At 43.0% G+C, this 12,894-nt stretch overlaps 1 protein-coding gene across 1 annotated transcript in view; it reads left to right on the top strand.

Annotated features, from left to right (window-relative positions):
• Positions 1–12,894, top strand: part of LOC120044251 (kinesin-like protein KIF2A) — a 28,455-nt gene that overhangs the window by 1,237 nt on the left and 14,324 nt on the right. The window contains exons 2-4 of the mRNA XM_038988858.1: positions 245–339; positions 8,516–8,644; positions 8,945–8,993. Coding sequence (XP_038844786.1) covers positions 245–339; positions 8,516–8,644; positions 8,945–8,993 — 273 coding nt within the window. The remainder of the gene's footprint in view (positions 1–244; positions 340–8,515; positions 8,645–8,944; positions 8,994–12,894) is intronic.

Here is a 12,894-nt window from a genome sequence, read left to right as displayed (position 1 = left end):
CTTGCCCATCCTGGCAGATTCTGGCTGGTCTCATCATCCTCTTTGGTCAGTGTGATCTAATGTATTTTGGTCATGGCTGCATTTCAATAGTCAAGAGTCTACAACTGTTTTCTCTCGTCTATGGCAGCCAGGACGAATTCATCATGACATGGTCACATGGCTGAATGAAGATTTTATGGTTCTGTAGCCTGTAGTAGTCTACAATACAGATGTTATCTATATGTTTATAACATGTATCTTGCAGGTCGAATCCACCAGGCCATGGTGACATCACTGAATGAAGACAACGAGAGTGTCACGGTGGAGTGGATAGAGAATGGCGACACGAAAGGGAAAGAGGTACTGTGTGTGTGTGTGTGTGTTACGCATTCATGTCTGACCCCCTATCAGCTTGTATCAGAAAGAGGATTTACTGCAAATCAGCTTTACTATAGATGCCCTTAAAGTGGAACTGACAATGTTTTAACTACTTTGTAGATATGAAACAAACAGACAATCGTAATACACTACATATACGAAAGTATGCGGACACCTCTTCAAATGAGTAGATTCGGCCACACCTATTGTTGACAGGTGTATAAAATCGAGCACACAGCCATGCAATCTCTATAGACAAACATTGGCAATAGAATGGCTTTACTGAAGAGCGCAGTGACTTTCGACATGGCACCGTCATAGGATGCCACCTTTTCAACAAGTCAGTTTGTCAAATTTCTGCCCTGCTAGAGCTTTCCAGGTCAACTGTAAATGCTGTTATTGGGAAATGGAAAAGTCTAGGAGCAACAACGGCTCAGCCGCGAAGTGGTAGACCACACAAGCTCACAGAATGGGACCGCCAAGTGAAAATCATCTGTCCTCGGTTGCAACACTCACTACAGAGTTCCAAACTGCCTCTGGAAGCAACGTCAGCACAATAACTGTTCGTCGGGTGCTTCATGAAGTGGGTTTCCATGGTCGAGCAACCGCACACAACCCTAAGATTACCATGCGCAATGCTAAGCGTCGGTTGGAGGGGTGTAAAGCTCGCCACCATTGGACTGTGGAGCAGTGGAAACGTTTCACCGTCTGGCAGTCCAACGGACTAATCTGGTTTTGGCGAATGCCAGGAGAACGCTACCTGCCCGAATGCATAGTGCCAACTGTAAAGTTTGGTGGATGACGAATAATGGTCTGGTGCAGTTTTTCATGGTTTGGGCTCCTTAGTTCCAGTGAAGGGAAATATTAATGCTACAGCATACAATGACATTCAAGAGTATCTATTTATGTAGCAAGCTAAAAATGCGGAGCCTAACGTTTACCAAGTAGCTAGCTGCTAGGAGGATGTCATGTCAAGTCATTGAAGGAGTGGGTGAGTGACTGACGTTTTCGCCTCATATCGTTTTTCGGTGGCTACACAGCTAGAGATGCAGGTGTCATTTGGTTAGCTAGCAAGAACTTGAACGACTTATTCAGTTAATTAACATATCTTGCATTCACAAGTTAACTCTGGCTATCTACTCCGATTTCAGAGCACTCTCGTCCGAGTGTGCCAGAGCGTAGAGTAACTGATGAATTTACGAATGCGCACAAAACACCGGGTGAATGTTAATTTTTGTATTTTTTATTTAACCTTTATTTAGCTAGTCAAGTCAGTATGACTGGCACGTCGTTCATACTAGGCAAGTCAATATGTCAGTAAATATAGGCACAAAAACAAATAGTTAGTCACAAACGGTCTAGACTAACAAATAGTTAGTCACAAACGGTCTAGACTAACAAATAGTTAGTCACAAACGCTCTAGAACTTGTAAACAGCCTAGATAAACAGCTCTGCTAGGGCAAGTAAAATGGTCAGTGAGGTGTTCTTTCATTTGTGCCTGGAAGTAGCTAGCTAGTAAGCTAACCAACTGTAGCCAGTTTGCTTGGGTGCTTGGTTGCAGGAAAGCTGCAGAAGGATGAGTAGGCTACAATTCCCCATCGTTTGTCAGTGCAATTTTGACGGCTAACAAGCTAAACATGTTTGAAAGGGTTTATCTATGTTCCTTCGTTAGATTTTAGCTCATCTTGCTCTGGCTAGCATTAGTTGTTGATCTTGTTGATGTGCATAACTGAGGCGAGAGAGCCTACATTTTCATGGTTTGATCAATAAGACTGTAACGTTCCCAAATGTAAGAGGACTCCCGTGGTATTGACATAATTATTTGCAGGCCTGTGTGGCAAATGGCTTGTTTGCATAGCATAAAGGCCTACTGTAGCTCTGGTTGACTATGGTGCACCCATCTGCGTAGACTCCAGTCCTGTACGAGACAGATGTTTTATTTACTGCAGTGTCTAAATGCACGGCCGCTTTCCCACTCTATACTGCTAGAGAATTTTCACAAATGCCTTAGTATACGGAATGCCCAAACATTTTAAGAATGACCATAATATGACCATGTCATATTAATCCTAGGGGTGTATATGAACAGATTTGAATAAGATTTCATGTTGTTAAAATGCTGTCAGTTCCACTTTAAGTAGTGTGCTTTAGTGTGTGTGTGTCTTGCGATAGACATATAGATCATAACACTTTAGATAGGTGAACTGTTGGAATCATAGAAATAAAATGATTTATATTAAGAAGCAAAGTGGAAAGCAGCGTTGTCTTGTTTGGAACAATCTGTTGACTGCATTTGACAGAACATCATGTAAACTTACACTGAGTATACAAACATTAAGAATACCTGCTCTTTCCATGACATAGACTGGCCAGATTAATCCAGGTGAAAGCTATGATCCGTTAGTGATGTCCCTTATTAAATCCACTTCAATCAGTGTAGATGAAGGGGAGAAGATGGGTTAAATATGTTTTTTTAAAGCCTTGAGACATGGATTGTGTATGTGTGCCATTCAGAGGGTGAAAGGGCAAGACAAAAAAATGTAAGTGTCTTTGAACAGGATATGGTAGCACCAGTTAGTGTCAAGAACTGCACAGCTACTGGGTTTTTCATGCTCAACAGTTCCCGTGTGTATTAAGAATGGACCACCATCCAAAGGACATGCAGCCAACTTGGCAAAACTGTGGGAAGCATTGGCGTCAACATGGGCCAGCGTCCCTGTGGAACGCTTTCGACACCTTGTAGAGCCCATGCACCGACTAATTGAGGTTGTTCTGAGGGCAACTCAATAGTAGGAAGGTGTTCTAATGTTTGGTATACTTACTGTGATTCCTACAGCAAGGAGGAACTGCGCTGCTTGATTGACAGGGGCTGGGCTTTTGTGTGGGAAGCAGCCTCAAGAGGACAGAGGGAGAGAGAGAGACAACAAACAGAGTAAACTATAAAAACGGACATTACACGCTGCTGTGTGGCTCTCTTGCGATATGGACATTGCACATGTCAATATTTAGATTCCGATGTGAATTAGATTAATTGTGCAGCCCTTGTGTGTGTGCGCGTGAGCGAGCTCCTTCACACATGTCTTTTTTAAAACATGGTAGCCTATTTCTCTTCTTAAATGTCACTGGTTAATCAACCTCACTGCACATGAAGCGAAAAAGTGTGACTTTCTTGTCTTCCTGAGTTACGAGATTACTTTATTAGTCCATACAAGACAAACATTTGTCTTCAGCTTTTTTTCACCCAACACCACCAATACAGTGGGGTCTGGAATTATTGGATCCCTTGATAAAGATGAGCAAAAAATACTGTATAAAATAAATAATACAAATACTGAGCTTTTTACAACGGGTGGTTTGGAATTCCCATTGTTAGAGCCTATCCTGCCCATGACATACTAGACAACACACATGGCCAGTACATTCATAAAAAGTGGCATTGTTTATGTCGTTACCTAGCAACGCACTACTACCACTACTTCTACTACTTGCCTTACCATTGTTGGATACCTTGATAAAGATTAGCAAAAAATACAGTATAAAATAGTACTGAGCTAGGCCTATATTGTATGCAAAAAAAAACATAGGGGTCAAAATGACTGGATCCCCTGTTTTCAATACTCCAGCACCCTCCCCTTGCGAGGATGACGACAATGAGCCTTTTTCTAAAATGTTTTATGAGATTGGAGAACACATTGGGAGGGATCTTAGACCATTCCTCCATCCATAATCTTTCCAGATCTTTTATATCCTTTGTCTGCGCTTATGAACTGCCCTCTTGAATTCAAACCACAGGTTTTCAAGTCCAGAGACTGAGATGGCCATTTCAAAATGTTGATTGTGTGGTCAATTAACTATTTCTTTGTGGATTTTAATGTGTGATTGGGGTAGGGTTGCAAAGGGTCGGAAACTTTTCGGTAAATTTCCATAATTTTCCCAGACATTTTCCATGGGAAGTTAATTTGGGGAATTTTGCTTAAATTCATCAAAAAAGTTAGCTTATAACAGTGAACCTTTTTTGTGGGATACACATAAGGCAATTCTAGGTCTTGTGGCATATTTTGGTTAAACTATCCCCAATTTAATGGAATTGCAACCCTCTGCATGCACAGTGCATTCTTCCATCACATGTACAGCTGATTCTAAAGATCTTGCACACTAATGAGATGCTATTGAGCCCACACTACTACACTGTCTGAGCCAAGGACTACATGCTTTCTGGTAAATTTTGATTACAATACTGGGTGGGGTGAATATATGTTATATGACATACATGATTTTTTGTTAACTAGTAAATAGTAGCCTACAGCAAAGGGTGTTTAAATAATTTCTAACTTGTTACAATTTCTGCCAGTTAGTTTTTGCTACCATGTGGGTTTTAGCTCGCTTGAGCCTACTAACTGAGGAATGTTAATTCACCTGTTTCCATACATGTTTCTTTTTAATACATTTATCTTACAAAGGAGTTGTTTAATCGAACTGCTTAACTATTTATCTTTACATGGAATTGTACTCATTTTTTTCTAATCTTTACAGGAAAATGCCACGGGCACTATCTGATGTGTGGAGACATTTCACTGCAGCTAATGTAGAAGGAAAAGCTGTGTACATTTGCAAATACTGTACCAAATCATATGTGAAGACTGCAACAAAGATGCAGAATCATTTGGCCAAGTGCATAAAGTTTCTTCAGCGCTGACAAAAAGCAATCTCAGACAAAAGTCCCTCTACTTCTATTCAAGGTGAAAATGATGAATCAGACACCTTATCGATAGCAACAGCTCATGGTCCTCCTGGAATCAGAAGTTTTTTTTGACTCAATGGAGGAACGTAGTCAGAGAAATGCTGATGAATGTCTTGCTCGAGCTGTGTTTGCAACTGGTTTACCTCTGATGCTCACAGGCAATGTGTATTGGAAGAGATTTCTGAATGTTCTTTGCCCAGCATACACCCCTCCAACCAGACATGCTTTATATACTCATTTTCTGGATGCAGAGTTCAACAGAGTTCAACTGAAGGTCAAGCAAATCATAGAGAAAGCAGACTATATTGCAATCATCTCTATGGGTGGTCGAATGTTCGTGGGCAAGGAATAATTAACTACATCATCTCTACCCCTCAACCAGTATTCTACAAGAGCACAGACACAAGGGACAACAGACACACCGGTCTCTACATTGCAGATGAGCTGAAGGCAGTCATCAATGACCTTGGACCACAGAAGGTATTTGAACTAGTGACAGACAATGCTGCGAACATGAAGGCTGCTTGGTCTAAAGTGGAGGAGTCCCACCCTCACATCACAACCATTGGCTGTGCTGCTCATGCATTGAATCTGCTCCTCAAGGACATCATGGCACTGAAACAATGGATACACTCTACAAGAGAGCCAAGGAAATGGTTATGTATGAAAGGGTCATCAAGTTGTAGCAGCAATCTACCTCACCAAGCAAAGTGAGAAGAATAAGAGCACCACATTGAAGCTGCCCAGCAACATCCTTTGGGGTGGTGTTGTCATCATGTTTGACAGCCTCCTGGAGGGGAAGGAGTCTCTCCAAGAAATGGCCATATCACAGTCTGCCGATATGGACAGCCCCATCAAGAGGATCCTCCTGGATGATGTATTTTGGGAGAGAGTGGTAAGCAGCCTGAAACTCCTGAAACCTATAGCAGTAGCCATTGCACGGATTGAGGGAGTCGATGCCATCATGTCTGATGTTCAGACTCTGCTTGCAGATGTAAGAGAGATCTGTACTGCCCTGCCCACTTTACTGTTGCTCCAAGCAGAGGAAACTGCAGTTCTGAACATCAAAAAGCATGAAGACGTCTGCCTGAAGCCCATACATGCTGCAGCGTACATGTTGGACCCCAGGTATGGTGACGAGCATCCTGTCTGGTGCAGAGATCAACCAGGCCTTTGGTGTCATCACTACTGTGTCTCGCCACCTTGGCCTGGATGAGGGCAAGGTTCTTGGCAGTCTGGCGAAGTACACTTCCAAACAAGGGCTTTGGGATGGAGATGCAATATGGCAGTCGTGCCAACATATCTCATCAGCCACCTGGTGGAAGGGACTTTGTGGATCTGAGGCTCTTTCCCCTGTTGCCGCCATCCTCCTCCAAATCCCACCAACATCAGCCATGTCAGAGTGCAACTGGTCCTTGTTTGGGAACACACACACCAAAGTACGCAACAGGCTGACCAATACAAGGGTTGAAAAATTGGTGGCCATCCGGGCAAATTTGAGGCTTTTTGAGCCTGACAACAAGCCATCCTCAACAAGGTTGGAAAGTGACAGTGAAGATGAGGCCTCAGAGTCTGATGTTCAAGAGGTGTACATTGAGGAGGTCCAGGGAGAAGACATGGAAGCCTGAGAGGAAGACAACCAAAGCTTTAGTTTCTAGACAATCATTTTACAGATGTATGTTGAAAATGTTTTTGGAAGATGAGATGGCTCATTGGGGATCATTCAATATTCCCTTTATTTTGTTGTTCAGTGAAATCATCCCATGTGAAGAGTCAACTCATTTCATTAAAGTTAAATTCGTAACTAAATTGTTTTTTAAATTTCTATTGGAAGGATTTAATCATTTGCAATTCTGTCTACTTATGATAAGGGAAAATGTTTATATTTCTGTCTCCATATGATATGGTAAATATATCCAATACAAAAAACATCTACATTTAAATGGTATTAATATTCATTTGCATATATTTCTGTTAATTCTACTTTGCACTTTCTTCCACTGCAAACCAACCATTCCAGTGTTTTTTACTTGCTATATTGTATTTACTTCGCCACCATGGCCTTTTTTATATTTTTATTTATTTATATATATATTTTGTTTGCCTTCACCTCCCTTATCTCACCTCACTTGCTCACATTGTATATAGACTTATTTTTCACTGTATTATTGACTGTATGTTTGTTTTACTCCATGTGTAACTATGTGTTGTTGTATGTGTCGAACTGCTTTGCTTTATCTTGGCCAGGTAGCAATTGTAAATGAGAACGTGTTCTCAATTTGCCTACCTGGTTAAATAAAGGTGAAATAAAAAAAAAATTAAAATCCCATATTTCCGTTAATTCCCATATATTCCCGTTAATACCCATATATTCCTGTTAATTCCCACGGAAGGTTTCCACCTCTGAATATTCCCCAAATGTGCAACCCTAGCTTGGGGTTATTGTCTTGCTGGAAGATCCACTTGCGGCCAAGTTTCAGCCTCCTGGGAGAGGCAACCAGGTTTTTGGGTAAAATGTCCTGATACTTGGTAAAGTCCATGATGCCGTTGACCTTAATAAGGGCCCTAGGACCAGTGGAAGCAAACAGTTGCAAAGAAAAAGCCATTTCTCAGACTGGCCAATCAAAATAAAAGATTAAGATGGAAAAAAGAACACAGACACTGGACAGAGGAACTCTGCCTAGAAGGCCAGCATCCCGGAGTCGCCTCTTCACTGTTGACGTTGAGACTGGTGTTTTGCGGGTACTATTTAATGAAGCTGCCATAAGCGCAGACAAAGGATATCAAGGATCTGGAAAGATTATGTATGGAGGAATGGTCTAAGATCCCTCCCAATGTGTTCTCCAATCTCATAAAACATTTTAGAAAAAGGCTCATTGTCATTATCCTCACAAGGGGAGGGTGCTGGAGTATTGAAAACAGGGAATCCAATAATTTTACCACTATCAGATTAAACAAAATCTCTTTCTCTTGGCTCCGGTTCCTGGTCCACTTGCTCTTCTTCTTGTTTCATTTCTTTCATAACCTCCTCCTCTTCTTGTTGGCACCATTCTTCGAATGTAAAAATAAATAAATATCCAAAGTTACTTTTAAATCATCCATGAGGAGTTACTGCTGGTATTAGTAGTAGTAGTACATTGCTAGGTAACGATGTAAACAATGGCACTTTTTATGAATGTACTGGCCATGTGTGTTGCCTAGTATGTCATGGGCAGGATAGGCTCTAACAATGGGAATTCCAAACCATCCATTGTAAAAAGCTCAGTATTTGTATTATTTATTTTATACAGTATTTTTTGCTCATCTTTATCAAGGGATCCAATAAGTCCAGACCCCACTGTATATACATACAACCACGCATTAGGTTGGAGAGGCTGGAACAGAGTTTTAACATGTTGTACTCTCTCCCCATGCAGATAGACCTGGAGAGCATCTTTGCTCTGAACCCAGATGTGGCTCCTGAAGAGGAGGTAGTACAGAGTCCTGAAACCCCTCCTCCTGCTTCCTCCATCTCCTCCGCTGCTAAACAAATCAAGCCACCCAAGGTCATTCAATTATAATGTCCTATACTGTGGCCAATAGCCATATGTCTGTACCGGTGGAGGCTGCTGAGGGGAGGACGGCTCATAATAATGGCTGGTACGGCGCAAATGGAATGGCATCAAACACATGGAAACCATGTGTTTGTATTTGATACCATTCCACTAATTCCGCTCCAGCCATTACCACAAGGCCGTTCTCCCCAATTAAGGTGCCACCAACCTCCTGTGGCTGTATAGTTTTAAGTATAGCATGTGCCACATCTGGTTCTTTAAGTTCATATTGTATTCATTTGTCTCTTGTAGAACCGACGAACAATAGCGCCCCCCAAGACTGAAACCCCAGCAAACAGAGGTAAGAAAGCTTCAACAGAACATTGATCTCCAAGATTCCTCGTGTTCCACAGTCTGTACACAATGTAACACTGGATTCAACCAGGCTGCTACATAACATCCTACTGACCAACTGTACCATGAAAGTAATGATAGTAGATCTCTATTTGAAGATTTTATTTCCAAAATGCTATAATCACCAGTTTTTCATATTTGTGTTTTTTCAACAGTAATGATTGGTAATGAGTACCTTCATGTGTGTGTAAAATATTGCTGTTCTCAGATTTTTCATTCATAGATTTTAAATTTGAATTATATTTTTTTATATATTTTTAGCAAAATGCTATATATCCATTGTTTATCTATAATGGAATGATGGTATCCTGTATATTTGACTGTGATATGTGGTTAGCCATCTTAAGATGAATGCACTGGGTATGGATATACACTACCGATCAAAAGTTTTAGATCAAGGGTTTTTCTTTATTTTTACTATTTTCTACATTGTAGAATACTAGTGAAGACATCAAAACTATGAAATAACACATATGGAATCATGTAGCAACCAAAAAAGTGTTAAACAAATCAAAATATATTTGAGATTCTTCAAATAGCCACCTTTTTTCTTGATGACAGCTTTGCACACTCTTGGCATTCTCTCAACCAGCTTCACCTGTAATGCTTTTCCAACCGTCTTGAAGGAGTTCCCACATATGCTGAGCACTTGTTGGCCGCTTTTCCTTCACTCTGCGGTCCGACTCATCCCAAAACATCTCAATTTGGTTGAGGTCGGGGGATTGTGGAGGTCAGGTCCTCTGATGCAACACTCCATCACTCTCCTTCTTAGTAAAATAGCCCTTACACCGCCTGGAGGTGTGTTTGATCATTGTCTTGTTGAAAAATAAATGATAGTCCCACTAAGCCCAAACCAGATGGGATGGTGTATCGCTGCAGAATGCGGTGGTAGCCATGCTGGTTAAATATGCCTTGAATTCTAAATATATCACCAACAGTGTCACCAGCAAAGCATCCCCACACCATAACACCTCCTCCTCTATGCTTTACGGTGGGAAATACACAAAGACACGTCTCACAAAGACACGGCGGTTGGAACCAAAAATCTCCAATTTGGACTCCAGACCAAAGGACCTATTTCCACTGGTCTAATGTCCATTGCTCATGTTTCTTGGCCCAAGCAAGTCTCTTCTTCTTATTGGTGTCCTTTAGTAGTGGATTATTTGCAGCAATTCGACCATGAAGGCCTGATTCACAGTCTCCTCTGAACAGTTGATGTTGAGATGTGTCTGTTACTTGAACTCTGTGAAGCATTTATTTGGGCTGCAATTTCTCAGGCTGGTAACTCTAATGAACTTATCCTCTGCAGCAGAGGTAACTCTGGGTCTTCCTTTCCTGTCGAGGTCCTCATGAGAGCCAGTGTCATCACAGCGCTTGATGTGTGTTATTTCTTACATTGTTACCCCAGGAAATCTTCATATTTATTACATATAGTCGGGAGGAACTATTGGATATAAGAGCAACGTCAACTCACCAACATTACGACCAGGAATACGACTTTCCTGAAGCGGATCCTCTGTTTGGTCCACCACCCAGGACAATGGATCGGATCCCAGCCGGCGACCCAAAACAACAGCGCCGCAGAAGGGGCAGACGGAGCGGTCTTCTGGTCAGGCTCCGTAGACGGGCACATCGCGCACCACTCCCGAGCATACTAGTCGCCAATGTCCAGTCTCTTGACAACAAGGTAGACGAAATCCGAGCAAGGGTTGCCTTCCAGAGAGACATCAGAGATTGTAACGTTCTTTGTTTCACGGAAACATGGCTCACTCGGGATACGTCATCAGAGTCGGTACAGCCACCTGGTTTCTTCACGCATCTCGCCGACAGAAACAAACATCTCTCTGGTAAGAAGAAGGGCGGGGGTGTATGCCTTATGATTACGAGACGTGGTGTGATCATAACAACATACAGGAACTCAAGTCCTTTTGTTCACCTGACCTAGAATTCCTTACAATCAAATGCAGAGCGCATTATCTACCAAGAGAATTCTCTTCGATCATAATCACAGTCGTGCATATCCCCCCCAAGCACACATCGACGGCCCTGAAAGAACTTCATTTGACTCTATGTAAACTGGGAACCTCATATCCTGAGGCTGCATTTATTGTAGCTGGGTATTTTAACAAGGCTAATCTGAAAACAAGGCTCCCTAAATTTTATCAGCATATCGAATGCGCATCCCGGGCTAGCAAAACCCTGGATCATTGTTATTCTAACTTCCGCGACGCATACAAAGCCCTTCTCCACACTCCTTTCAGAAAATCTGACCACGACTCCATTTTGTTGCTTACAGCCTATAGACAGAAACTAAAACAGGAAGCGCCCGTGCTCAGGTCTGTTCAACGCTGGTCCGACCAATCGGATTCCACGCTTCAAGATTGCTTCGATCACGTGGACTGGGATATGTTCCGCATAGCATCGGACAATAACATTGATGAATACACTGATTCGGTGAGCGAGTTTATTAGCAAGTGCATCGATGATGTTGTACCCACAGCGTCAATTAAAACCTTCCCCAACCAGAAACCGTGGATTGATGGCAGCATTCGCGCAAAACTGAAAGCGCGAACCACTGCTTTTAATCATGGCAAGGTATCTGGAAACATGACCGAATATAAACAGTGTAGCTATTCCCTCCGCAAGGCAATCAAACAAGCTAAGCGTCAGAATAGAGATAAAGTAGTCGCAATTCAACAGCTCAGACACGAGAGGTATGTGGCAGAGTCTACAGTCAATCACGGACTACAAAAGGAAACCCAGCCCCGTCGCAGACCACGGTGTCTTGCTCCCAGACAAACTAAACAACTTCTTTGCTCGCTTTGAGGACAATACAGTGCCACTGACACGGCCCGCTACCAAAACCTGCGGGTTCTCCTTCACTGCAGCTAACGTGAGTAAAACATTTAAACGTGTTAAACCTCGCAAGGCTGCCGGCCCAGACGGCATCCCCAGCCACGTCCTCAGAGCATGCGCAGACCAGCTGGCTGGTGTGTTTACGGACATATTCAATCAATCCTTATCCCAGTCTGCTGTTCCCACATACTTCAAGAGGGCCACCATTGTTCCTGTTCCCAAGAAAGCTAAGGTAACTGAGCTAAATGACTATCGCCCCATAGCACTCACTTCCGTATTCATGAAGTGCTTTGAGAGACTAGTCAAGGACCATATCACCTCCACCGTACCTGACACCCTAGACCCACTCCAATTTGCTTACCGCCCCAATCGGTCCACAGACGACGCAATCGCAATCACACTGCACCCTGCCCTAACCCATCTGGACAAGAGGAATACCTATGTAAGAATGCTGTTCATCGACTACAGCTCAGCATTTAACACCATAGTACCCTCCAAACTCGTCATTAAGCTCGAGACCCTGGGTCTCGACCCCGCCCTGTGCAACTGGGTCCTGGACTTCCTGACGGGCCGCCCCCAGGTGGTGAGGGTAGGAAACAACATCTCCACCCCGCTGATCCTCAACATTGGGGCCCCACAAGGGTGCGTTCTCAGCCCTCTCCTGTACTCCCTGTTCACCCATGACTGCGTGGCCATGCACGCCTCCAACTCAATCATCAAGTTTGCAGACAACACTACAGTGGTAGGCTTGATTACCAACAACGACGAGACGGCCTACAGGGAGGAGGTGAGGGCCCTCGGAGTGTGGTGTCAGGAAAATAATTCACACTCAATGTAAACAAAGCAAAGGAGATGATCGTGGACTTCAGGAAACAGCAGAGGGAGCAGCCCCCTATCCACATCGACGGGACAGTAGTGGAGAAGGTGGAAAGTTTTAAGTTCCTCGGCGTACACATCACGGACAAACTGAAATGGTCCACCCACACAGACAG

The sequence above is a fragment of the Salvelinus namaycush genome, chromosome 3, assembly GCF_016432855.1.
Source record: "Salvelinus namaycush isolate Seneca chromosome 3, SaNama_1.0, whole genome shotgun sequence".
Taxonomy (NCBI): Eukaryota; Metazoa; Chordata; class Actinopteri; order Salmoniformes; family Salmonidae; genus Salvelinus; species Salvelinus namaycush.
Note: the sequence above shows the minus strand (reverse complement) of the source record. Positions and strands in the feature narration are given on the sequence as shown.